This window comes from Ursus americanus, chromosome 27 (assembly GCF_024610735.1).
Source record: "Ursus americanus isolate L20-20 chromosome 27, mUrsAme1.1.p, whole genome shotgun sequence".
Taxonomy (NCBI): Eukaryota; Metazoa; Chordata; class Mammalia; order Carnivora; family Ursidae; genus Ursus; species Ursus americanus.
Window position 1 is genome coordinate 28,253,563 of NC_142153.1, and position 27,790 is coordinate 28,281,352.

Sequence of the window (27,790 nt, forward strand, 5' to 3'; positions counted from 1 at the left end):
GCTGATAGTATATGTTGAAATTTAAATAATCATCATTATCATAATCATTATTCTTAGTGTTTTATTTTTAATTATTTCTGATTATTTCACTAATTGTAATTTTTGTCTCCACTGATTTGTGTAGAATCTCCTTTATCATAGACGTAGTTGTTTATACTTCTTTAGTATTAGCTGCTTCTTTCTCTATAGCATTGGTCTAGCTGTACCGTTTGCTGCAAATAAATTAATGTTGAATTTTAATTGACAATCACAAGGCATGTCCTCAAGGAGCAGAATCATGTGATGGGAGAAGCATCTTCCTCCTGCTATACATACTTCATGGGAATCTTGATATTGTGAATCAAGATACTTTGAAAAAGGCATTTAAATATATATACATTAATATAATTCACACATTTTAAATCACAATTAGTTAAGGTCTTTTACAAACTGTCTAATTTGTATCTGTTCATCCATTTGCGTAGTTTTACATCTTGCTTTAGTATTAGTTAATACCCATCGGATATTTCCAGTTTTGACTTTTATCTGCAAGGTTTTGACTAAAGTTTAATATATTTATTAGTAGCTATGGCATGTGTCCCATGAGGTTTGAAAAGATGTAATTCAACAAAATTGGAGTTAAAATGATATTAAACTGAGGAATTCCTCTCTTTCAAAAACATTTCTCTGAGGCACTGACATCCTGCTTGAAGCAGATTGAGCTCCATGACTCTTTCCAGCTTTAAAGCTTCAGTTTTTAGAGAAATTAATTGCTCATGATGCTGAGGGGGTAGGTCGTTGGGATTTATGGAGCTTATTGTTTACTTGTACATAACCTGCCTTTCACCGTGTCTTTGCTGTCATTAGCCCATTACAAGCCTATCTCTGTTTCAGAAAACCAGCCATATTTTACATTTAGTCTCTCATCACTTCTCTGTTATCTTCTGCCATCTGCAAGCCATTCAGGCTTGTCTAATTCATTCTGTGCTCTCACAGAATTCCAAGTAAGTAACCTTCCTGGAATAAATAAGCGACTTTGACATTATCTTTAAAAAGACCCAGAGTGTTTTGGTCTGACTTGGATGGGTACTTCCAATTTCTCTCATTTCTTTTTATTACTATTCCATGGAAGAAAAAACAAAAAAGGGGAAATAGAAGTAGACCTTTTTCTAAGGCTTTATGCTGTGTTTTAGACCACTTTGTTATTGTAGAATAGTGAAGTAAGAGCCACATTACAGAAGACTGCTTCTGATAAAAGCAGTGCTGGCCATTTACCTCGAAGAGGGTGTTTTCCTGTGACACAGCAATGACCATTGTGCTTGGGGGTATTTGGGACACATCTGTGTGATGATGACAGAAAAAACACGGCACAAGTAATTTTCTGGATTGGGGTTTGAGGTTATTAAAACTAAAATCTCTTTGGGAAATAAGCTTTAAGGACTGATTAGGAGACCACTGCCTACTGATTGAGAACTCTGCCTTAGCACATGGTATAGACCATAAAACCATGGGGCTGGGGATAAAAGTAGTGCAGCCATCCACCCCTCTCCATAGGGGATATATTCTCAGAGTCCCAGTGGATGCCTGAAACCATGGATGGTACTGAACCCCATAAGCACAAAACATACACAACTATGATAAAGTTTAATTTTATAAATTTAGGCACAGTAACAGACTAACAACAATTACTACTAATAAAAGAGACCAATTATAACAATGCATTCTAATGAAAGCTGTGTGAATATGGTCTCTCTCTCTCTCTTTCAAAATACCTTATTGTCCTGTACTCACCCTTCCTCTTCTGGTGATGATGTGAGATGATAAAATGCCTACGTGATGAGATGAATTGAGGTGAATGTTACAGGTATTGTGGCAAAGATTTAGGCTTTGGATCATCTGCTTTTGGACCGTGGTTGACACCAGGTAACTGAAACTCCAAAAAGTGAAAATGCAGATAACAGGGACTGCTCTAGAACTATCAGATTGATAGAAGTTGATTTGCTGATAGGTCACAGATTTATAACTTGCTGGGATACACACACATACACACAGCACAGTGGTAATACACAAATAACATAAAATTTACCGTTTTAACCATTTTTTTCATATATGGTTTTGTGGCTTTAAATACATTCACATTGTTGCCCATCCGTCACCACCATCCATCTCCAGAAAAATTGTATCTTCCCTACTGAAACTCTATACATGTTAAATGATTTCCCAGGTCTTTCTCCCCATGATTTAGGAAACTACCATTCTGCATTCTGGCTCTATGAATTTGACCACTTTTCACCTCCAACCTCTGCATGTCCTTGGATGTGAAGTGAGTCTCTTGTAGACAGTATATAGTTGTATCCTGGTTTGTTGTTGTGTATCCGTTTGCCAATCTACATCTTTTGATTGAGGAGCACATTAGTCTGTTAGAGCTTCCATAACAAATTGAGTGACTTAACCACAGAAATTGTTTGCTCAGAATTCTGGAGGCAGGGAGTTAAGATCAAGGTTTTGGGAGGGAGTTTCATCTGAGGGCTCTCTCCTTGACTTGTAGATGGTTGTCTTTTCCATGTGTCTTCACATGGTCTTCCCTCTGTATCTGTGTCCTCATCCTCCATTTACAAGGGCATCACTCATATTGGAATAGACACACCCCAATGACTTCGTTCTAACTTAATCGCCTCTTCAAAAACCCTATCACCAAATGCAGTCACATTCTGAGGGATAGAGGTTAGGGCTTCAACATATGGAATCTGAGGGGAAACAATTCAACCCATACATGGAGTTGATTTCATTTACATTTAAAGAAAGTACTGATTGGAAGGCACTTATTTTTACCAATTTTGTTTCCTGTATGCCTTAAAGCACTTCTGTCTATCGTTTCTCCCATTACGATCTTCCTTTGTGTGAAGTTAATTTTTCTTCTGACCTATTAGGATTCCCTTCTCATTTCCTTTTGTGCATATTCTATAGATGTCTTATGTATGGTTGCCATGAAGATTACAAATAAGATCCTAAAATTATGACAAAGTTTTGCTGGATATAGAATTCTCTGTAAATAGCATTTTTTTTCCTTTCGGCACTTAAATATTTCCCCTTACTGCCTCCTGTCCTACTAGTTTTCTGCTGAGAAACCAAATGGTTTTATTGGGAGTCTCTTGGTGATGAGATGTTTTCTCTTTCTGCTTTCAAGATTCTTTGTCTTTATCTTTTGACAGGTTGATTTTTTGTCTCATTGTGAGCTGCTTTGAGTTTGTCCTACTTGGAATTTGCGTAGCTCCTAGGATTTGTATACTTATGTCTTTCCTCAAATTTAAGAAATGTTCAGACACTGTTCAAATTCATATTTAAGACAGTTGTTTTAAAGTCTTTGTCTAGTATATCTGATGCATGTGTTTCTTCAGGGACTATTTCTGGAGATTAATTTTATTCCTTTGACTTGAGTACATTTTTCAATTTTTTGGATTTTGAATGCCTTGCGATCATTTTGAAAAACTGCACTGGGAAGAAACAGTTATCTTTCCCAGTTTTTGCAGAATGTTGTGGAAGGCCTTTAAAAATTAGTGATCCCCTGACCCTTAAGGTTAGCCTAGAATGAAGACTTAAGTTCTTCTCAGTCTTGTCTGGGAATGTGTCCCTCTGTGTGTGTGCTTTTCCAGCCCCCCATCCAGATGCTTTAAAATATCTTACTTCCCCAAAAAGCCTCACTCCAGCTTCTCAGGATCTTAGATAGTCTGTTATATTCTTCTGCGTATAATTTCTTGGCCCCAGGTGCCTGCATGGCTGCAGTCCCTGTGCACTTCCTAAACGCAACAGGCCACCAGTGCCTTCCATGGCTTCTGGCTGCCATTCCCCATATGAGCTCCAAGGCAGGCAAGGGGGAAAAAAAAGGTCTCTCATGCATTCCACAGGCCAGAATATTGCAAACAACTTTCTCTTTGCTTCTTCGTCTTTAGCGAGGGTACCAGGAATGAGGCCACTGTGCCATGTAAGGGAAGGTATGGGGTAAGGGTAAGTTAAGCTTTCATGAACTCTCCTACCATCAGTAACGTGGCCTCTTCTTCACTGGGCATTCATTTGGCTGCTATCAACCTCTGAGTGGTTTCCAGAGCTCCTACAAAGTTATTTAATTCCATCTGTAGTTTTTATTTGGTGTTTCCATGGGGTAATGAAGGCCTGGGCTTTCTCTTCCATCATCTTATTAGTGTCGCTGCCTTATGTGCTGGATTATTTTTAAATGATCATGAGAAAAGCAAACGTTTATGAAAGACAGTTTTAGAGCTGAATCCATTTCTCATACCATACTGCTAAATAATTTTTAGATGATATAAAAATCTCAATTAAAACCTGTAAGAAATATAGATGAACTAATTTGGAATGATGAAGTGCTTCCCAAGAATACATTTATTTCATATAGTCTAGTAAGATTTGTAGTTAATGTGGGATTATGTCCATATCTCAAATTCATCCTAACTTAGCAAGGAAAACTGAATATTGATATAATTATTGTCACTTTTTTATGCATAGTTTTAATAAAATGCTTAAGGATTTCAATATCTACCCACATTTTTTTTTTCTTATGGAATCATTTAAAATATATGTGGGGAAATGTATGTATGTGTGTATACACACACATACACACGAACACATATATAATAGTATTATTTATATATTATAGATATAGAAATGTATTATCTGCATATACATATGCAAATAATAAAATCATCTATTCAAATGGGATTAACTTGTAGGAAACATGAATTATTCAACAGGATGTTGAGATAGGGTAATTTCCTGAATTAATAAATTCTCTGCTTCCTATGACATCAAGCTTCCTGATTCTTGCTATATATCTTCTATTCCATCTATACTATTGCCCCCAACCTTGGACCATTGCAAAATGGTACCAAAACTTCCACATTCAAAATCCAGACACAGTAAGGTCCAAGTACAAAAAAGAGATGGTCACTATCGGCTCCCTGGAACGTCTTCCCGGTGGCATGGCTACAGACTTCCCCTCATGTCTCACTAAATGGAATTGGGTCACAAGCCCACGGTGGAGCAAATTTCTGGAATGAGAGAAGGAATTGCCTTGCTTGGATTAGACAGCTTAAATAAGGTTGGATGGGTGTTTGAGTGGCAGTTGTCCTACCCAATGAGCAAGTGTTTACTTTAAAATCACTGTTGTATTGTGATTGTACATCATCCCAACAGGAGGAAAGGCTCTTCATGGAACAGAGTCAGGAAATAAAGCAGCATGTCTATAAAAGAACAGTACTTTTTTTTTTTTTTTTTTTTAGCTCAATGATAACCATGTTCAGTGTTGAAAACATAAAAGGTAGTTTTACTTTAGGTGACTTTTGTATAGGTATTAACAAATACTTTGTTTCTTCACTTGATCCATGGATAGTGGATGAAGGATTTCTTCTGTATAAACTTTGACATTTTCACCATTCTGCTTTTTTCCCCATTAAGCTATTAGTTGTAACCTGTCATAAAGTTGCCCTTAATGAACAAACACATTTTTTAAAACTAAATTTTGACCACTTCAATAGAAGAATGGTTCAGACTAAAGAATGTTGGCACCCTTTCACTGGATAAGAAGTCTTTGTTTTTCAGACATAAGAATAAAGATTTATTTTAATATAGCTAAAGTGTCTTAATTCTAAATAAATCACATTTTGAGTCAGCATAATTTAAGAAAAAGCCTGCTGAACATTAATTTGCTCTCTGTTGATTTCCCCAACAGCTACCCAAAATTACAAGAATGTTTCTCTCTATTACAGTGAGTCAAGGAGGTGTTGCATTGGTTTCTGACATGTGTCCGGATCCTGGGATTCCAGAAAATGGTAGAAGAGCAGGTTCGGACTTCAGGTAGGACATATATGGGTTATTTGAAAAGCGTGTTATTGTCAAACATACATACATAATTTCTATTTGTTATGCTTAACTATTTTGTCCTTTTGAATTAAAGATACAACTTCTCAATTATTATGCAGGTATATTATCTGTAAAACTCTAAAACATATTGTGTTGAAAACTTTCACATACTCTACAGTGATGCTTGTCACTATATGAATCAATTCTAAAAATTTAACTCTAACTGTATATGATCAAAATTTGTCTCCAGAATTTTTTCTTCTGTTTTTAATTAATTACCTTGCCGTATTCTAATGCATTTTGGTTGATGTTTTAAAAAAACAGATGGGGCAACAATTTACCTATAGCCTCACAATTATTTCATTCAACTTTTAGAATAATGAATGTAAGTGGTAGTCAGTGCAATTTATTTCAGAAAATGTTATGATTCATCTTACTAGGATTGTGATGAGCTAGAGACTATTTTCCAGTTGTGGAAGTATTAATATAGTGGTGATTATAAAAGTGAATTATAATTATGTTATCATTGTACGTATATATATATGTATAATAATAATATCATGTCTTTGGATTTTTTAATTCCTTTCCATTAGTTCAAGTTTGCCAACTTATAAGGTGTATATTTCATATTGGGAGTAAGCTTAAAAATAAAGAATAAAGGGGAGTAAGGGAAGTGTTTTCCTCCCTTAAAATCTCACCATTTTTAGAAGGAAAACAATAAAGATAGGTGTAGAGAGTTTTGGCTAGTAAAGTGAACTGAAACTGAAAATGTAGTTATAGGGGAGCCTGGATGGCTCAGTCCATTAAGCATCTGACTCTTGGTCTCAGCTCAGGTCATGATCTCAGGGTCGTGAGATCAAGCCCCAAGATAGGCCCGAGGCTCAGCACAGAGTCTGCTTGAGATTCTCTCTCCCTCTCCCTCCGTACCTCCTGCTCATTCAGTCTCTTTATCTCTCTCTCTCTCTCTCAAATAAATAAATAAATCTTTTAAAAAAAGAAAGTAGTTATACCACCAATTAAAGAAGAAGGAATATTACTCAGTATAATTATAGTAGCAATGGTCATTTTTTAAAGTGTTATTTAATTTTAATTTTTTATTGATGTATAACTAACACAGTGTTATATTAGTTTCAAGTATACAATATAGTGTTTCAACAATTTGATACATTTCTCAGTGCCCATCAAGATGAGTGTACTCTTAATCCCCTATTTCACTCCTCACCATCCTCTCCCTGCTGGTAATCAGGAGTTCTCTGTATTTAAGAGTCTGGTTTTTTTTGTCTCTTTTTTTCTTTTTCCCTTAAATTCCACATATGAGTGAAAAAGACAAGTAGAAATAGTAATTTTTAAAAGGCTAGAGAAAGAATAGAATAGTCTATAGGCTGGCTATCATGAAGTTGGTATGATTATATATCTACATCTATCTATCTATCTATCTATCTATCTATCTATCTATCTATTCTTTTTCTATGAAAATGTAACAAAATGCTTTTGATTTCCTAGCAGTGTCTGTCCTGTTTGAAGTAGATAGAAAGTTGTATCATTTACAGGTTAAAGATACAAAGTTTGAGTATAGTTAAGGAGCTCATGTTTTAGTTCAAGTTCCGTTGAAGCAGAGCCTGAGATGAGGCGGTTTCTTTTCCAAGTTAATTTTTTAATTATTTTTTTAAATATGCACTTTGGAGAAGGAGAATGGAGGTAGCAGGGTAGGGCCAGAGTGAAAAACGAGCAAAGATGCAAGCTGGTTTTAAGTGGTGATGAGCTTCAGTCTGAACTCATGGGGAATTTTAGGGCACAAATTGCACCAACCAGCTGACTCCATCTTTTGTACCGACTCCCCCTGCCTGTCCATCGTTGGCTTCTTTCATTTGGCTCAAGGAAGTTCTCCAGAGCATGGCTTGGTTAGAGTAATTGTTAGCCCTCTCAGTGGTTGTGATGTGTCCCCATGGCTACGGTGGTCTAATAAAGACAGGTGCTGACTTCCATTAGCATATAAAATAACCAGTCAGTTGAAGGCATTCAGAAATTTTATCATTTGAAGATGAAGCAAATAAATGAAATTTACACATTCTTTTTTTTTCAAAATTTACATATTCTTGCTAGAATCCATAGAGTTTTTTATCCTATGTAATCCTTTCTTGTTTCAAAAACAACCTCCTCCATTTCCCTCCCCCACAAAAAAAATGTTCTCCATGCCTCACTTCTAAAGAATCGTACACATCTTTCCATTAGACTTAATGGCAATGAATCTTCATTATTGTTCACATGTCCATTTTCCTCATCTGACTCATGCTTCTCCTGTGCCAGAAGGGTGTCTTAGTCATCTCTGCCTCCTCAGTGACTAAAATAGTGCCTGCCACGTAGGTACTCAACAGGTATTATTATTCAAGTGCACTTTGTGTATGAGGGAGATTGCCCCAGTACTCTGTCATCCCTGAAAATCTTCACAGGAATCTGGAAAATTCTTTAGTCTATTTGGCATATCTCTGTTTTTAAACATAGTGAATTAAATGCTATCTGACAATGCCAAATTGTTCAAATTGCACACCATAGTAGAGAAGTTAGAGAAATTTCTTAATCTCCAAAAGCTCACAAGGAATTCAGAAACATTCAAGGTCAGTATCCATTTAGCACAAGGGTAATAATGAAATATTTTATAAACATCTTAGGTGAATGTGCTGGCATTTGCTCTAGCTCATTCTTACAACGGCCTTAATTCTGAAGTAGAGGATTAATTTTGGGATAAACATTAGCTCCTAAGGTTGTGTTGATGTGTCTTGGGGAAAGCCAAGGAAGAAATGGAGTACCTTAACTCACATGAGACTTCGGCTTTCAAATTTCTTATTTTCCTGGAGAATCTCTATATTGTTTATATGTCTCCAACTTCCTGGCAATTGAATGATATAAGGGAAAATGATTTGAAAAATTAAACTTCCTATAAGACTAAATACAGGGGCTTCCGGGTGGCTCAGTCAAGCATCTGCCTTTGGCTCAGGTCATAATCCCGGGATCCTGGGATGGAGCCTTGCATTGGGCGCCTTGCTCAGCAGGGAGTCAGCTTCTCCCTCTCCCTCTGATCCTCCCCCCTGCTCCTGCTCTTGCTCACTCACTCACTCTCTCAAATGAATAAATAAAATATCTTTTTAAAAAGACTAAATACAAATGTAAATATTTGCTGTCTATGGGTATATATGTGTGTGTGCATACAGATGTGTGTGTGTGTGTGTGTGTGTATATATATATACATATATATATATATATATGTATATATATATACACAAATCTGTGATAAGCCCGTTCTAGTAACTTTTTTGTATACTACAGAAGACTCTCTCTCCATGATCCTGATTAACTACAAGTAAAGATGGTTTTATGTTTTTCTTTCCAATGTGAATGTATTTTATTTCTTTCCCTTGCCTGAGGAGCTAAGACCTATATTATGAGGTTGAATACAAATAGAAGACATGAGACATTCTTGCTTTATTATTTTTTTAAAAGTTTTATTAGTAGTAATCTCTACCCCCAAAGTGGGACTCAAATTCATGACCTCAAGATCAAGAGTCGAATGCTCTTCTGACTGAGCCAGACAGGTGCCTTCATTCTTGCTTCATTCTTGGTCTTTGGTGGAAAGCATTCTGGTTTTAATCATTAAGTAATATTAGCTGTAGGCTTTCATAGATTACCTTTATCAGGTTGAGAAAGTGCCTTTCTATTTTTAGTTTGTTGTAAGTTCTTATCAGAAATTGATATAGATTTTGTCAAAAGCTGTTTCTAGATCTGTTTAGATGATCTGTTTGTTTGGTTGTTAATGTGATTAATTATATTAATTGAATTTCTTTCATTCTGGGATAAATTAATTTGGTCATGATGTATCATCCTTTTCATACACTGTTGGCTTTGTATGTTTGTTGTTGTTGTTTTGTTTTTTGTTTTGTTCTTTTCAGATTTTTCTTGTGTTCTCACAAGAGATACTGGCCTATAGTTCATTCTTATAATGACATGGTCTGGTTTTGCTATTAGAGTAATGCTGGTCTACTAAAATTAATTAGGGAATATTCTTTCCTCTGTAGTATCCTGGAAGAGTTTGTGGAGAATCAATAGTATTTCTTTCTTAAATTTTTAAGAAATTTATCAGTGAAGCTTTCTGAAATTGGAATTTTCTCATGAAAAGTTTTTAAATTACAATACAACTTTTCTTCTACTTACAAACCAATTCAGGTTCTCACTCTACTTGAGTATGTAGCTTTGATAGTTTGCAAATTTCAAGGAATTTTTCAATTTTTATCCAAAAAAAGTCAAATTTATTGTCATAATATTATTCATAATATTTCCTTATTGTCTTTTAAATCAGTAGTGATGGCACAATTCTAATTTCTGATGTTGGTGATTTGAATTTTCTATTTTATCTGATACATCTGACTAGTGATATGTCAATGTTATTAATATTCTCAAAAAAACCCTACATTTGGTGTGACCAATTTTTCTGTATGGTTTTATTTGTTTTATACTCCGTTGATTGCTGCTCTGGTCTTTTATTGTTTTCTTTCTTCTGATTACAATGGGATTTATTTGCTCTCTTTTTTCTGGTTTCTTAAGATTGAAGCTGTGATTTAAGACTCCTTTTCTAATGTGGGTGTTTGGTGCTTTATATTTCACTTGAAGGATGGATTTCACTACGTCCCATAAGTATTATGTTTTTCGTTTCATGCAGTTCAAAATACTTCCTGTTTTCTCTTGTGATTACTTCTGTGATCCATGGATTATATAATAGTGTTCTATTTAGTTTCCAAATATCTAGGGATTTTCACAGGAACTTTGTGGTCAGAGAACATACTTTGTGAGACTCGAATCGTTTACAATGAACAAGAATTGTTTTCTGCCCTATAATATGCTCTATTTTTGCAAGCATTTTATGTAAACTAGAAAGAATGTATATTCTGTCATAGTAGGGCGAAATGTTCTATAAAGATCAATTAGATCAAGTAGAACAGTGTTGTTAAAGTCTTTAGAACCCTTACAGATTTTCTGACTGTTGTGTTATTGAAAGAGGTATATTGAAATCCTTTACTGCAATTGTGGATTTGTCTATTTCTTATTATAGTTTTATCAGTTTTAGCTTCATGTATTTTGAAGCTCTGTTGTTAGTTACATACATGTTTAAAGTTGCTATGTGTTTTTAATGAATTCATCCTTTTGATATTATGCAGTATCCCTCTTTATTGGGTAATATTTTTTTCCTCTGAAATCAACTTTGTCTTGTTTTATCATAGTCACTCTAACTTTCTTTTGATTTTTGTTAGTCTGGTAACACTGTATATGGATTCATACATCTGTTGCTGCATTCTGTCTGTTACACTATGTTGTTTTGGTTTTAATATTTTAAAAAATCCTGCCTTGGATATGGTTGAAAAATAAATGAATTTATTTTATCTTATTTTATTTTATTTTATTTTCTCCAAGTTTTTATTTAAATTCCAGTTAGTTAACATATGGTGTAATATTAGTTTCAGGAGTAAAATTTAGTGATTCATCACTTACATACAACACCGAGTGCTCATCACAACAAGTACACTCCTTAATGCCCATCACCTTGTTTAACCCATCCTCTCCCACCCACCTCCCATCCAGGAACCATCGGTTTGTTCTCTATAGGTAAGAGTCTGTTTCTTGTATGTGCCACCGTGAGTTTGACAGCTTTACAATGCTTAAATATTTTTCCAGTGAGATATATAGAGATATACAACATGCAATACTATAAAAATTGACAAACGATATTTTCTTAAATATTGGCTTCAATTTGGAATATGAAATTATAACAATAAATGTTTTATACCTCTTTACCTTAAAAAACATTGATCTAGCTTTCATTTTGAAATGTTTTATACATGCATGATTTTGTACCATCATGACTTGGTCATTTGACAAATAATGATTCATTGAGTTATGGGTGCTTCCAAATGTTGATACACTTTGGTACAAAATATCAAAAATATTGCATATGTTAATATCACTATAGATCTTATTGGAAAAATATTTAAGCATTGGGAAGGTTTCAAACTCATGGTGACACATACAAATTTTCAAAATTTCTAATTTTTATTAGACAACTTGAATTTTATCATCGGCTACAAATTTTTTCAGTTACTTTTCTTGAATAAAAGTCTCATTCAAAAAATGGGCTCATTCATTCATTTTTTAAAGAACGTGTCTGCCAACTCAAATATTAGCAATAATAGCTTATCAGTTATTTTTTTCAAATAAGAAGGTGTTCTGTGAAAATAAAACAGTTAATTCAGCTCACAATATAAACAATTTCAATGAACTTTTTTCTTGGGATCATGTCAGACTTCAATATGCACCACAGCTGCATAATGTATTCAGTGATCAAGATTTATTAAAATTAGGGGCGCCTGGGTGGCACAGCGGTTAAGCGTCTGCCTTTGGCTCAGGGCGTGATCCCGGCGTTCTGGGATCGAGCCCCACATCAGGCTCCTCCGCTATGAGCCTGCTTCTTCCTCTCCCACTCCCCCTGCTTGTGTTCCCTCTCTCGCTGGCTGTCTCTATCTCTGTCAAATAAATAAATAAATAAATAAAATCTTTAAAAAAAAAAAAGATTTATTAAAATTAAAATTTTTTTCCTGCTTCCTCAAGGATCTTCTTAAGTGAGCTAGCCTTTCTTCTTCCTCCTCCTTCCTCTTCCCTTCAGCTTTGTCCCCCTCCCTCCCTCCTCCTCCTCCTCCTCCTCCTCTTCGTCCTCCTCCTTTTCCTCCTCCTTCTCCTCCTTCATGCTAGTGCATGGTGCTATTGCTTCCATTTATGTTAGGTCACTATCAGTTTTGCTCACCACTACTTTTTCACCATCAGTGGAAATAGCAACACATGGGAAGAAGCATACATCTCTTAGTATTATTATAAAAACAGTTTAATGTAAAAAATATCATACCCTCTGAAAGGGCCTCACTAACCACTCCAGGGATCTGTGGGCCGCCCTTTGAAACGAGGTGCACCAGATATGGAAGTTGACTTTATGCAGCATAAAAATAATCATTCTAAGGCATTAAAAAAAGGATATATGAACAAAGAAACATGTTATTTAGATATTTTCTATATTTTTACTAAGTTAAAACCCAGTGTCATCCCTACTGATAGTTTGGTACTGTGGACTGATCCTGGGCATTCAATGTGTAAAATCTTTATTTGTTGACTGCCTCCATCCGGGTAGAATCCATGTGTGTTCATATGCAAACTGGAAGATCACAACCATGTAAAAATTCCCTATGACCACCAAGTGGAATGGCGTGTCATGGGCCCAGCATATAATAAGCTGACTATAAATGCTGGTGCTTTAAAAAGAGGGAGGATATTCTTGATTGTTTAAAATCTTTTCGAGACTGTTTTTAATGAAAGGCTATTCAGTTCTTTCTAAATTCATGTAATCAAAACTAATGACTAACATATAATCCAAACTAATGACCAACATTGTCAGGAAGAGTAGATGGAATTCATTTGTAGTTAGCACTGTAATTATATGTAATTTGGGGCTGTTTCTGTTTAAAAAATGTTCACTTTATTAGGTTGGTAAAATATTCCTCATCTGATTTTATTTATACCATTATTTTTATTTCTATGGAAATCTTTTTTTTCCCCCCATAGGCAATCTAAATATTAATTCTAGTATTATCTATAAAGAATTCTAAATAAATGAAGACTAAAACTTGAAGTTTCCTTATTTGAATTCAAATCATTTTGGGGACAATTTTCTGACGTTTTATTCACCACTGACCACTCTCAGAAAGACAAAGTATATTCATTAGAACTGAATATTTATGAATAGAATGATAGAAAAATGCAGACACCAGTATGTAAGGGATGGAGCTGGAGTAGCGATGGAGAATTTAAAAATGGATGCTGACTTCTATTATTTATCTATTTCATATGCTAGTAGGATTGGCACTCTAGGTACAGACAGATAAAATTATCCTAACTTTTGCAAATATAGCTATTGAAATTCAGAATGTTAACATGCCAAGATACTATACCTAGTCATGGTTACAGCTGGGACTTGAAACTAGGTCCTATTGACTCCAAAGCCCCTCTTGACCTCAAAGGTTTTTTTTTTTTAATAATGACAATTACAATGACTAAATATTTTCACACCTGTCATACAGGACCATTGGATAGGGGGTGCAGTTTGTAGACACCACCAGTTAGCCATGTGAGGAGTCAAGAGGTAGTTCAAACCTAACCTTGAGCTCAGTGTTCCAACCCATGGATCTTAGCGTGGGGTTCCCTACACTCAGCAGAAGGGTTACTTTGTTCTAATTGACAACTATGTGTGAATGTCACATCGTAATTTTGCACAAAGAATCTATGTAGACTAGCCCCACCTATGAAACACACTGCTGGGTGTAATAGGTTCTTTAAATATATTCTATAAATATTATACATTATATAAAATATTATACAGATAGACACAAGTTATAGGTTTTATGTATGTTGCATAAACGTTGTATGATATATTTATATACATATTATATTTTATATTGTTGCTACATGTTATAGGTTATTTATGTATATTGCTTCTAATCTTAAGATCTATTCTTTATAAAATCTTTATTTTACTTATTTATCAAATCTTTATTTCATAAAGATCTTTATTAATAGTAATGCCGAAATTGAATTTAGGGATCTCCTAGGTTTCTGAAAAGTATGGGCCTCCATTCTCTTCCATGGTGCTCCTTCCTTTGCTTTCATATGTGCATCTCTCACTACCCTCCGTGGCAGAACCCCATTTAACAACAATCCTAAATTTATACAAGCTGAATTACCTATCCTAAAACTCCCTCCTCTTCAGAAAGGCTACTGCTACCCTCAGGGTTCTGTGTTTCTGTTTTCAATTCTTAGTCATATTCTTAATCAAGTATAGTTTCCCCTCTCACCACACTTCACCACCCATGAAAATTGCTCTCAGGTGACAGATATCCCACAGGTAGACTAGGGCAAGCTAATATAGAAACACGAGGAGCCTGAAGAAGCAAAATTGGGGAATGCAGACACATGCTCCATGGTTCTCCCTAGGATTTGTTTTTTGTAGGACAGAATATGTTCTGTCTCTGCCTTTCCCCATCCACACAGTCACCTTCCATTTGTAGGACCACGAGTCTTTACTCCCACCTTGCTTCATCTCATTATTTCAGCCTTTTCAGCAGAACTGTTTATGTCACATATTTATGTTTCTCTCACACTAGATGTATGTTTCTCTCATGTTGGATTATGAGGTTCTGAAGGAAAGAGGACAGGACAGGATTTATTGATTTGATTTCTTATTACTGTGCCCAACATATGGTAGACAGGTTTTTATGTTAAATTGGATTAAATTGAAACTAATAAGACTGTTGCTAGGGTATGCAATCATAGCCTAATTAGTACTCAGCTAAACCCATTAAATTAACTGCTATTGGTCAGAGAGATTATCAACTTTTCTTAAAACATGACCTGTGGTCAAAAAGGGAATTTGGGTGTTGAGAGAGTGATTGTTCTGACTTAAAAAACAAATATTTAATTTATATTATTGATTTTTATAGATCACTATTCAAGTCAATACCATTTGTTCTTGCATCTTGGCCCCTTTTTCTCAAAGAAATCTCACATTTATACACTTTATGAAGTCAAGGTGTGTCAAGTGGAATGATGTGTCATCCAATGAAAGGAGAAATTGGGATACATAAAATACAATTACATAATCAATGAGAAGCAGGAAAAAAATCCATAACCCAAGTATCTTGATAAACTACCACTCATTTCTACTAACTACCACATTCAGCCCTGTTCCTTTTCTTATAACACATTGATAATTTTCTTTCTTTTCCTTTTTTTCCCCCTTTGGCGTTTCTTACTAATGATAATTTTCTTTATAGTTTTAAAATGTTGGTGCAGCAAGCTTTAGTATTTCTCCACCATAAGTCAATTTCAGTAACACCAGAGCCACCTGCCTTTTGTTATATGAAAATATAAAGAATTACACTAACAGCATATAAACCAGCATACAAACCATATAAAATTTGAAAAATATGGGAGGGACATCAGTTGTTTCTATGCTGTTTGATGAATGTGGGCATCTCATTCTCCATTAGATAACACTGTTACTAAGAGACCGTAGTCTATGAAAAATATTTGCCAATGATGGCTCTTCTTTCAAAGAGCATTGGCTATATTTTTGAAAATGACTTGAGAAATATTACAACCAATGTTTTCCTGTCCACACTATTTGAACCATTATGTACCTTTGAAAAGGGCACACTATAAATGTTTCAGGTCTCATTTATCTGGCTTCCAATAAATTATCTGGTTTCCAATAAAGAATCTGCCAAGTAGAACTCATGGAACATTCTCCTCTCTCTTCCACAGTCTTTCCAATACCTGTAATAGTAAATTATTTTTTCATCAAAATAATAATATCCCCTTAAGTAGTTTTCCGGGACAATAGATCATGGTTATTTACGCATATTTTAATTTGTTAATTTCAAACTGCAAAAAATAGTTGATGACATTATTAGCCCACATGGTCATCATCAACAGAAAGGTCTTTTTAAGGACTATGTGGACAGTAGTGCTCTCTACAATGACCTTCTGTAATGCAGTTTATTTTTCTGTTTATTGGTTTCCCTACCTGTGAAAGAAAGCGTTGAAATAAAAGACTTGAGGATTTCTGAAGTCCTGTGAGAACTGCCAAGTTCTGTGCCTCTTAGTCATACTTTTGCCTTGGTCTCTTATAGAATACAATTCTACAAAACTTCTATGATGCTACTCAGGGGTACCAACAACCTCGAGGTCAGAGGAAGCATGTAAGATCATCATCATTGATACACAGAAGAGTTGCCAACTTTAAGAAGAATATAAATGCAGTGAAAACTAAATAATCAATGCATTTATTTGGGGCCATTCGCCTGCTCCCCAGTGTTTCCAATCCACTTAAAAAGTCCTCACAACATCTGATCACTTGCTTCCTTGTCCAATGCAACTCCACCAAAAAATGCATCCATGGAAAGAATGCTAGATGGAGAGCTGCCATCAGCCATGCTCTAACTGTCCCCAAAGTTTCTGATTTAATTATCAAGAATATGGCCCAAGCATTAAGATTTCCTTTTAAATTTTTAGTTGTGGGAAAATATATCTAGTATAAAATTCACCACCTTAACCATTACTAAGTGTACAGTTCAGTGACATTAAGCTCATTCACATCTATCTCCACCATCTATCTCCAGAACTATTTCATCTTCCAAAACAAAGCAGTAACTTCTCATCCACCACTGCCTATGTCTCCTAGAAACCACTTTCTGTATTTATGATTGGATCACTCTAGATACCTCAATATTGGGAATTTTTAAGTGCTCATGTGATTTCAATGGGCAAACAAGGCCAACAACCATTGGACTGCCTGGTGTATGTCATCCATAATAAGTTATTACAGACAGGTGGGCATAACCACTCAGAAGGGCTTGCACTTGAAAACAAGCATTTGAGATCATAAGTATTGTGTGAAAAAAAGTGTTTGTAAACCTCATTATTAGAAGCCTCTTCCAAATAGCTTATCTTCAATAGCATCTATATGTTTGCAAACCTTGAAGAAACAAGGGTTGTCAACTTGATTCCCCCTCTGCAAAAATATTGCTCAGTCATGGCCTCCATCAAATAATGTTCTAGGAAAAAATAATAAGGAAGTAAGGCCTGTGAGAAGCTTCCATAAATGAGCAGGGATTGCAGGGATACCATGATGAAATACTACTGGAAACCAGAAAAAAATGGCAAACATGAGTCTAGAAGTAAATATACAGACACTACTGAGCTTTCTGGAACTTCTAGGTATTATCAAGCTTGTTATCCGAAGATCAAAAGAGGAGGGTTAATGAAAAATGTCTGCTCCTGACTGGAGATGACCTTCTGCCTCTGAACTCAGAAGGAGACACAAAGGAAATGGGAGAAGAGCCTGTGGGAAAGTTCTGCCTTTGAGTTGATCAGCTTCTCCTACAGCATCCAGATCCCCTTCCCACCTTTTACTTCCCAAAATGCTTCTTTTGAAATAGTGTGGACCTGGCTTCTGCTTCTGTAGGAACACGTGGGTGGGTCATGAAGCAGAGAATTTAATGTTTCTACTTTGTCAGACAGGAAGTCTTCTTGTTGGGCAAATGGCAGATTCCCACAAACTTATAACATACTTGGAAGCCTTAAATTAAATTGCCTCATGGGAAAATTCATACGTTCTTCTAAATGGCATGCTTCTGAAGGTTAGTCACAATTTGAAGATCTCTGGCCAATGGAGCCCCTGTCATGACATTATTGTTGCTCATCCCCTCAAGGTGCCTTATACTCTAACCATTGTTAAGGGTCTTTGTTGCACAATTGTAAACATACAGCCTCTAAAAATTATATGAAATATTAGTTTTTGTTCTTTCCTTAGGCTAGAGAGATCCATCTACTCTGTAATGCATTTTTAGTCGTACTAAATTGCCTTAAGGTTTGAGGAGATGAGTCTAAAATTGCCTCTATAAAAAGAAAAAAAAGGACCCAGAAATGATGCAATATGTGTGAAAATCAAAAGGGTAATAAAAGACATTCCAAAATTCACAGCAGCTGTACATTTATCTCTCCAACAATGGCATTTGATGGTATCTTCAGCACAAGTGCCTGGGTTAGCACGGATTGTCCTGTGGGCTTTCATTCTCCTGTATGAGGACCCCATCTTTCAGTTAACGGAGAGCATCTAGTTAAGTATCGAAAGTCCTTTCCGAGTGGAGGAAGGACTCACTTATTGGAGAATCAGTGGGTTTATCTAACACAATTTATTTTGAGGGGCGCCTGGGTGGCTTGGTTAGTTAAGCATCTGCCTTCGGCTCAGGTCATGATCCTGGGGTCCTGGGATTGAGCCCCGCATCAGGCTCCCTGCTTGGCAGAGAGTCTGCTTTGCCCTCTCCCTCTGCCTGCCGCTCTGCCTACTTGTGCTCTCTCTCTCTCTCTCTCTGTCGAATAAATAAATATTTAAAAAAATAAAACAACTTATTTTGAGGTAGAGGCACATGATCACAAAGACACACCTGCAAGATGGGTGCAGAGGTGGATTTCTTCCTGAGGCTGCTGAGTTTTCGCTCCTACAGCCTTCAGATCCATTGGCTTGATGGACATTTATGAGATGATCTGAATCACATCTTTGTCTCTTGGTCATTCTGCAGTTATTTATTTCAGGGGTAGTATAAGCTCAAAGAGATTTCAAAGTGAACAAAACACAAGGCATTCCCTCAAGGACTTTTGCTTTTGATACCTGCCTTCTCTGGGTAGCCTGTTTGTCCAGCCTCACATCTTCTGGACTTGTGTGCTTTAGGTTAACATTTCTCAAAACATACTTAGGAGCAGTAAAAGAACAAAGTTCCTTATCAAAGAGAGAGAAAGTAGAAGGGGTGAAGGACAGGAAACCAAAGTTGTGTGTCTATGGGGGAGAAACTCTGGGCCAGGAGGGAGTGGGACACCTTGCATGGCTTTCAGAATAGAAATGGAAAATACCATCGTGGACAAACTTAGCTATCTTCAATTCCCAGAACAAACCATCAACTCTGAAACCAACAGGGCTTTCTATAACGTGTATGTAGGGGAGTTCAATTTAGGACACACACATTCACCATGGGGGAAAAAAAAGAGTAAATAAATTCTTTGGATCTTCTTTTTCTAGCAATACCCTTTTCTTAACTTTTCACCAAAGGCAAAATGTGTTGTTTTCCCATAGTAGTGCAGCTTTATTTAACTGCTTGTGCATTAATTGATGAAGTATCTCTTGCCCCCAGTAGCTCATCAATGCATCCTTATGACCTGCACAGCACCCAGTGCATAAAAGTCTGACCATAAGCAATTGTTGAGCCAATGCAGGTAAGGCAGAATAAAGGCCAAAAGAAGAGGGTGAAGAGCAGATACGTTTCTTCATTAGCATTATTTCTCAGTCCTGTTTTCCTGGCAGATTGACATACTTGGCATCAGGAAAGTGGCTTCTCTTTATTCCTTCATTCAACACATATTTATTGTCTATGATGTGCCAGGCACTTTTTAGGGCACTGGGAATATTTATGAATAGGTTTAGAACTTGAGTCTAAATATTCTAAAGATGCTGAAGGACATTAGAAGTGCTCCTGACAATTTTCCTCTCATTTCTTTCCTTGGATCAAATATCTTTTTTTTTTTTTCCTTTTTCTAAAGTTAGGACATACCTTCAAATCAATTTAACATAGATTTCAGGAAAATTTTTTGCACCTTCCTCAAGAAACCACTGGAAGAATTAATGTTATTTATGGGAGATAAACAATTTTTTAATGATTAAAAAAACAACAACAACAGTAAGGACGAAGAGGGAGAGAATAAAATGAAAGATGCGATGGGGAGAAGCAGGAGTGAGACCTGCATCCGATAAGAATATTGTATTAGTTGAAAAGTTAACTAAACCATGTATAGGAGGTTGAATTATAGGCTCATGAATTCAGATGTACAACATGTAATTTTATTTAAACTGTAATGATTTTTTTAACAAATCCCCATTTTGTCTGAGTCAGAAAATTTCATGTATTCATCCTTGAAGTTGTTAAAATCAATGATTTGTCAATTCATTAGGCTTAAAGTCAGTTACTTACTTCCTTCTCCCTGCCTTTACGATGTTAAATGCCAGGGCTTAAGGAAAGGCCATCCCAGCAAAGGTGAGGAGGAGACACGATGTGTCCACCTCTCCATGCCCCGTGGATCACCACCACGGTGCCCCCTGCCCCCAAGGCTCTGGCAAGACCCACACCCTCCTCCTGGCTGTGGAATGACTTCCAAATCTATGGCCTCCACAGCCAGCACACAAGGGCTGTGAGGGCTTGGGAATGCACTGCTCTACCTCTCCAGGGGCCCCATCCTCTCAGTCTTCATTAAACTAGGCATACCGCCACATTTTCCTTTGGGGAGGCTGCACCATAAGACACAGAGAATTCGCTGTGAGGTCACAGCTGGAAAATGAGAGCAAGTCCAGTATTACCCTGGGATCCCGACAGGCTACACTGGAAGACCCTGTCTTGTTCTACCTCTTCACTCCAACCTGCTTCTTGGTCCAAGGCGTGGTAGGAAAACAGGGTTCCACGTTTCCACAGCCATGACACACCCTCCTCTCATGTCTCTGCTACACTCCTTGTCCTTCACTTCTTCAGCTTGGAGTTCTGCTTGAAACAAAGAGGCAGATTCTCTATCAATCATCTATCTATCTATCTATCTATCTATCTATCATCTATCTATCTATCTATCTATCATCTATATCCATCTATTGATCTATCTATTGATTTAGAAAACTCTAAATGGAGAAATTGGCTGCTTCAGTAGATTCAATCCATATCAACCAGTATGGGTTGAGGAAAGATGTGGGATCTCTCTATCTAGATGGTTTCTATTGCTGGTAATTCTTGGACAGTTAGATATCACATATCTTATTTTGAGTTCTGCTTTAAACTTTAAGTCACTTCAGGTGTTTTTTTTTTTTCAATTTTTTTAAATCAGAAATTGTTATGATACCACTATTAAATTAATGCATAGCCATTATTTAGGAAAACTGAATTTAGAAATAGTTCATGTTAAAACTGAGCCATATTTGAAATAGTTCATTCACCTCAAAAGACTCTTTAAATCGTGGCTGGTAAAGTCAAGTAGATGGTGACAAGTGAAATGTCTTTGGAATTCAGAAACTTGAGTGATGAGCTTTTCAGAAGAGCTAAGCGTTGAAGAAGTGAAACATTTACTTTCCCTGTTCTATTTAAATCACAAAATTGTGCTACTTTAACTGTGTAACTTTAAATTTTGCCACTTAGGTATTTATTATTTATGTACAGTATACCTTGATCTTACACAAATTCAGTTCTCTGTTATTTCTTACACTTTCTGACTACTAGCAATTGTCAAAGTTGTTCAACATAATTAATCAAGATGTTCTAAATTTACCTGTCAATGGGAAGGTATTAATAACTTTTTTTCTGGAATTTTCTTCTTAGAGTTCTGTCCAGAAAATCAACTTAGATTAGGTTGGGACCTTGATAAATTTTAACTTCTTGTTGATGTTTCATCTTTGATACCTAGAGTGAAGTAGCAAGTTGGAGATGTTCAATAGAAATGTATTAAAAGAATGATAAAATATGTGAAAACTGAGATTTGGGTAAATAGAAGGAAGGAAAGATGGGGCCAAACATGGAGAAATCATAGTTGCTTTCAGAGCAAAATTTTTGATTTATTTCATTTATTTAGTGTGGCTCCAGAGGTTTAAACAAAAGCCAATGAGCAGAAATTATGGACAGATGTGTCTAACACGTACAGCCATTTTAACTGTTAGGAATGACAATGAAAATGAGAAACAGGTCTAGAATTTGGTTTTACACTTTTCCCTTTCAAAAATAAGACATGTTATGTACTTACAATACAGTGTTTCTCAAAATTGGTTCCATAGAGTTGGTTCTAGTTGCTCTGGATAGTTGTTGAAAGGCGCTTCCTGGATATAGAAGCTTAGAGATTTTTACATACTTTATATTCTCTAAAGTAAGCAGAATACATTTTTGCATATTTAATTTTAGTACACTGAGAAGCCCCCTGGGAAAAGAAAGATGCTAACTTTTGTTGAATCCAGAATTTTTCAAGTTGGTCTGACCCTGATTTGATGATTTTTGCAGATATCTATGACCACCCCCAGAGCGTTATTTAGAAGTGTGGGAAATTCTGACATAATACCACTTGAGTCATATTCACTCTGAGATCATAGATGAGATGATTTCAATAAAGCAGGAAGGGAATGCATTCGTTTATTTTCCCTCACTCTTGCATCTGTTAATAACCGTATCCATGCACATGGGCCACTGTGCATGTTTTCCCACAAAACTCCCTTGCATTCCCATTTTTGTCAACATCAACTTGAGGGTCTTTCAAATAGAAAACATATGTAGAATTTGCTCTTGAAGTAATAGGCTTATCAGATACTGAAATGCTACTACACTCAGCTCCATGCCACACAAAGACTTAGAGGAAGGAATCCGGTGCATTCAGACCCTGGGCATGCCTGGCACATTTTGTATGCCCCTCTTGAATAGCTGCTCTGCAACAACATTTTGGTACTCGTGTTACAGCCTTGGAGCTTCAGGTTTGCAGATGCAGCTCCGAAGCCAAAACAATGTGTCATCCAACTTTAGGCTGGACGGATTGCGTTTTTCTAAAATAAATGATTCTTTTACTGTAAAAGAATTTTACAGTACTGTAAATTTTACTGTAAAAGAATTACTGTAAAAGATATTTCTGAAATATCGTATCACCCGCCTTCTGAATATAGTGTTTGTGATAGTAACATAGATTTTTTTACTGAGACATTTTCTCCCTCCTGCCTTTCTTTGGGAGAATTTTTATTTTATCGTGATAAAACACTTCTCATGAGATCTCTCCTCTTAGCCAATTATAAGACCACATTACTGTGGACTAGAGGCTCAATGTTGTGTATCTGATCCCTAGGGCTCATTCATCTTACTTAAATAAAACTTTATGACAGTTGATTAATAACATCCCATCTCCTCCCCTGTCCCAAGCCCTTAGTAACTCCCCTCCAGCCCTTGATTTTATGAGTTGGACTATTGTAGGCCCTTCATGTAAGGGGTACCCTATAGCATTTGTCTTTCTGTGTACTGAGACATTTTCCTAACCTGGACTTTTTCAATCCTTGTTTTCATAGACATTTATTCACAAGGAATGACTGCAACATTGTTTTGTTTTCAGGGTATGCGACTGTTTCTCTACACATTTTCTCACTTAGGCCACCCCATGAAGTCAGGTCACCTTGTTATTTTGTCTATTTTACAGATAAGAAATTAAGGTTCATTCATTTATTTAGCTATGAAGTTGGAACAACAGAAATTTGAACCCAGGTCTTGAGACTCTATCCTGTGCCAAATACACAGTTATATCTAAGAGTAATCTCTAATGGATTGTTTGAAGTGTGATATTGATTGCATGGAATAATACACTCACAGCACTATGCTAATTTTCTTTTTTTTAAGAAGGCTTACAAAAATAATTTTGGTTGTTTTGTTTTCTTAATTGCTTAGGGTTGGTGCAAACGTACAGTTCTCCTGTGAGGACAATTATGTGCTCCAGGGATCCAAGAGCATAACCTGTCAGAGAGTCACAGAGACACTGGCTGCGTGGAGCGACCATCGGCCCATTTGCCGCGGTAAGGAGCGCACACTGGTGTCCTCACCTTGGCTCCGTCTTCCATCACAGTTGGCACGTTTCGTGAATGCACAGTAATCCTGAAGGGCAAAGCGGCATCGGGTACCTGCTGTACGGACAAAGCAGAGCAAAGCAGATAGCGATGCATGTTTTCCTAGTGATGTGGGTACAAGAGAAATATTTCTTTGAAATTGGTTAACAAGCAAACATTTCCAAGGATATCAGTGGTTTCTAAATTTCAGGAACGATGGGAGCAAATCTAATCATTCAAATGCATGCACACACACTTACTCAGTATAACCTGGTACTCTTCTATATATATATTCACACAGTTTGCATATTATGAAAATCGGTTATGTAACCAGATCCTTTGGCAAGTTTTATGCACGCCCCTGCAAATCTAAAAATGCTCCCCCTTCAATGGCAGTGAGGTTAATTCTTGGGTTTTGATGATACCGGTGATAAAGGGAGTTAGCACGATCCCAAGTTAATATTTCACTGATAAATTGTCTTAAACGAATCTCTGACATAGCAGAGCAAAGAGTGCATCATCATCTTCTTCTTCAAAGATGTCAAAGTATTGATTTGTCACTTCCAGGAAGTATATGAATAGTCCTACCAGAATTGTACAAACCACGCTGAAACCAGCAGAAAACTGGTTTGGCTGTTTCAATATAGAAAATTAAAAATCCAAAGAAAAATGAGGGTTTGGTTTTGCTTTTGCTTTTTGCATTTTGGCCATAAAATAATTTATGCAAACTTGTACTTTTAAAGGAAGGGGAAAAAAAGCACAAAGTCGATCGAGGAATAAAAAGGGAAGTTTTATATATAAGAATATCTTATGCCTACTTATAGCCTTTTTAAGGTGAAAAGATTCGTATTTTATAAATTTTAAACAATGTCAGATACATCCTGTGAAATCAAGTAGTTACCATATACATTGCTAGCTTTATCTAAGATAGAAAGACTACACTGCAGGATTGGCTCTATTGTACCCGTTACCTATAACCGCTTGGGGTTTTACAACCTGTGGGACATGCACCATTGTGACATTTTCATGCACCGAGGATAGACTGCATCTGTGTGCTGGCTTCAGGAGGCTCCTCCCTATGCTTCTTGGAGATGCACCAATCTCTGGGCAAGGAAATGTGACTGCTATGCCCTTCTGCTCTTTGTCACTAGCTGCTTTGTCTAATACTGAAGTGACAGTACCTGGCTTCCAAAGGAACTACAGCAAAAGTCATGTTCCTACCAAGTGATGGTAATGTGTAATGCTCCCAGAAATACATGAGGACTAATTCACCAGTATTACTTTTTCCTCTTATGGGGGAAAAATGCTTTTATTCTTTAATGTTTTCCTTGCTTTTCTATACCAGAAACATATGTCATTATTTTAAAAGCCCAAACTAGACAAAAGTAGGAAATGTGCATCCATTTTACATTGATATTTTGGAGGTCACATAAAGGAAATATGTGTGTAGGATATTGTTCGATTCTTATCTTATTTCTTTTTTTTTTAAGATTTTTTTTAATGTATTTATTTGACAGAGATAGAGACAGCCAGCGAGAGAGGGAACACAAGCAGGGGGAGTGGGAGAGGAAGAAGCAGGCTCATAGCGGAAGAGCCTGGTGTGGGGCTCGATCCCATAACGCCGGGATCACGCCCTGAGCCGAAGGCAGACACTTAACCGCTGTGCCACCCAGGCGCCCCCTTATCTTATTTCTTAATTCATAATTTTTTCTCTTTTTTTGCCCTGAATCTCATCATAAGCTCAAAACACTCTGTTGGGATCCTGGCCCCCCACTTATAACCTGACTTGGTATCAAACACCCAGAGGCTCTCACCTCCTAGCAGACAGGGCTCCCCACCCAGGCTGAGGGGATGGGGGGCATCCTTCTTCACCCTCCACCTCCAAACATGTCACTCAGAGATAATTGCTCAGAGAGCCTTTCAGCTTCCTGTTCTCACAGATTCTCACGTCCTACTGAATGATAGTTTAGAAGAGAAAGGCTCTTCTACAGCATTTTTGTTGTGTGGTTTTCTGGGCTTGTTTTCCGTGAGAGACCCATCACTCTCAGACACCCACCTCCCTCATATGCAGAAGCAAAGAGAATTCACCTCTATCATCCCCTCTTTTCTCCTCCCAGATGGTGACCCCCTGGCTTTGCTTAAACTAGATATACCTTCCTTTTTATGGAGTAATCCTTTAGTTCTTGTTCAATTTAGTTCTTGTCCCATTACTTTTTAACTTTCTGAAATGATAAGCTATAGTAGCTGAAAGACATTCCATGAAGGATGTATATATCTAATCTGTATACCTTAACCAGAACAGATTGTGTCTAGGGACAATAACATTCAGTATCTTTTTTAAACTTAACATTTTAAGGAAATATATATATTAGTATATTTGGAGTAGTAACATGTTAAACAAACAAAAATGAATAGAAAGGCCTGAAACCTTTTAAAGAGGAGAATTTGAGATTACTATTTAGAATTAGGTGATAAAGACTAGGTGACAAAAATCCAAACCCAAGAAGAGTTTCAACCAAATGGAAATGGGATTCTCTCTCATAAAGAAGGTAGGAGTCAGGCCCTACTGGACTAGGATGGCATCTCTGTCTCCAGGATGAAAATGTCCTCAAGACTCACCCTGTCAGCCCTGTGGGGCCCTTCCCCTCATGGTCCAAGGTGCTGTCCAAATCCTAGGTAATAGGACACAGTGGGGTTAGAAGAAGCAGGGAGAGGCCCAGCAGCTGTGTCCGAAGGAGGGGCCCCAGGACACATCACCTGCATTTCTGTTCAGTACCACTGACGAAATTCCAGCCAAGTATTTCTACCTGGTTGTAAGACTTTGAAAAATAATTTTGAGTCTGGGAAGTCAATATACAGCAAACAATTATATTTCCATGGAAGAAAGGGGAAATAAACATTAAGGGAAATAGCGATCTCTGCCCAGGGGGTATACTTCCATAAGAAGGAGAGGTAGGATGAATCACTGAATAGATATCACAACTGGTTTGTTTTTGTTTTTGTTTTTGTTTTATTGGTGGTGGTGGTTGTTGTTTTTCTTCCCTGTATCACCTACAGCCAGTGATCATTCAGCCTTTTCTCATATCTGTTGACATTTTTGTATCAGTGCTGAGTTGTAGCTGTAGGCAGTATGGATGAAGAAACCTGGAATGGTGTATACAGGAGTATCCCAGTTTCTGGACTGGAAAAAGCTTATCTGTGACCATTGTGGTTAAATTAGTAACCTGTGCATTCCCCTTCTCTACCCTGTACTCACTTCCTAGGCACGAGGTCCTCTAACAGGAGGACAGCGTTCTTGTTCCAAGCCAGCAGGGACGTACATCCCTCTGGTCTGGAAAGCAAAGTCTTATACAGCATCAAGTCATCACCGTGTAACATGACGTAATCAATTACTCACACAGCTGAATGGCCAAATGCATTAATACATCGGTGGGCTGATCCCATAGAGGACTCTTTTGAGGAACTTCCAGATTTGTGCTCTGCACTAGAAATAAAATGCAAGTCATAGATAAATTAAAAATATCTTTAAAAAAACCTAGTCAGATTAAAAGCCAGAAAAAAAGCAAAAGTGAAACAGGTAAAATTAATTTTAATAACATATTTCACATAATATCCCACAGATATTATCCTTTTAACAGATAGCCAATA

The 27,790-nt window shown here is 36.7% G+C and overlaps 1 protein-coding gene across 1 annotated transcript in view; it reads left to right on the forward strand.

The window, feature by feature from the left end:
- CSMD1 (CUB and Sushi multiple domains 1) overlaps positions 1-27,790 on the forward strand; it is a 1,039,667-nt gene that overhangs the window by 459,908 nt on the left and 551,969 nt on the right. The window contains exons 6-7 of the mRNA XM_087856321.1: positions 5,760-5,847; positions 23,988-24,112. Of these exons, the coding sequence (XP_087712447.1) occupies positions 5,760-5,847; positions 23,988-24,112 (213 nt within the window). The remainder of the gene's footprint in view (positions 1-5,759; positions 5,848-23,987; positions 24,113-27,790) is intronic.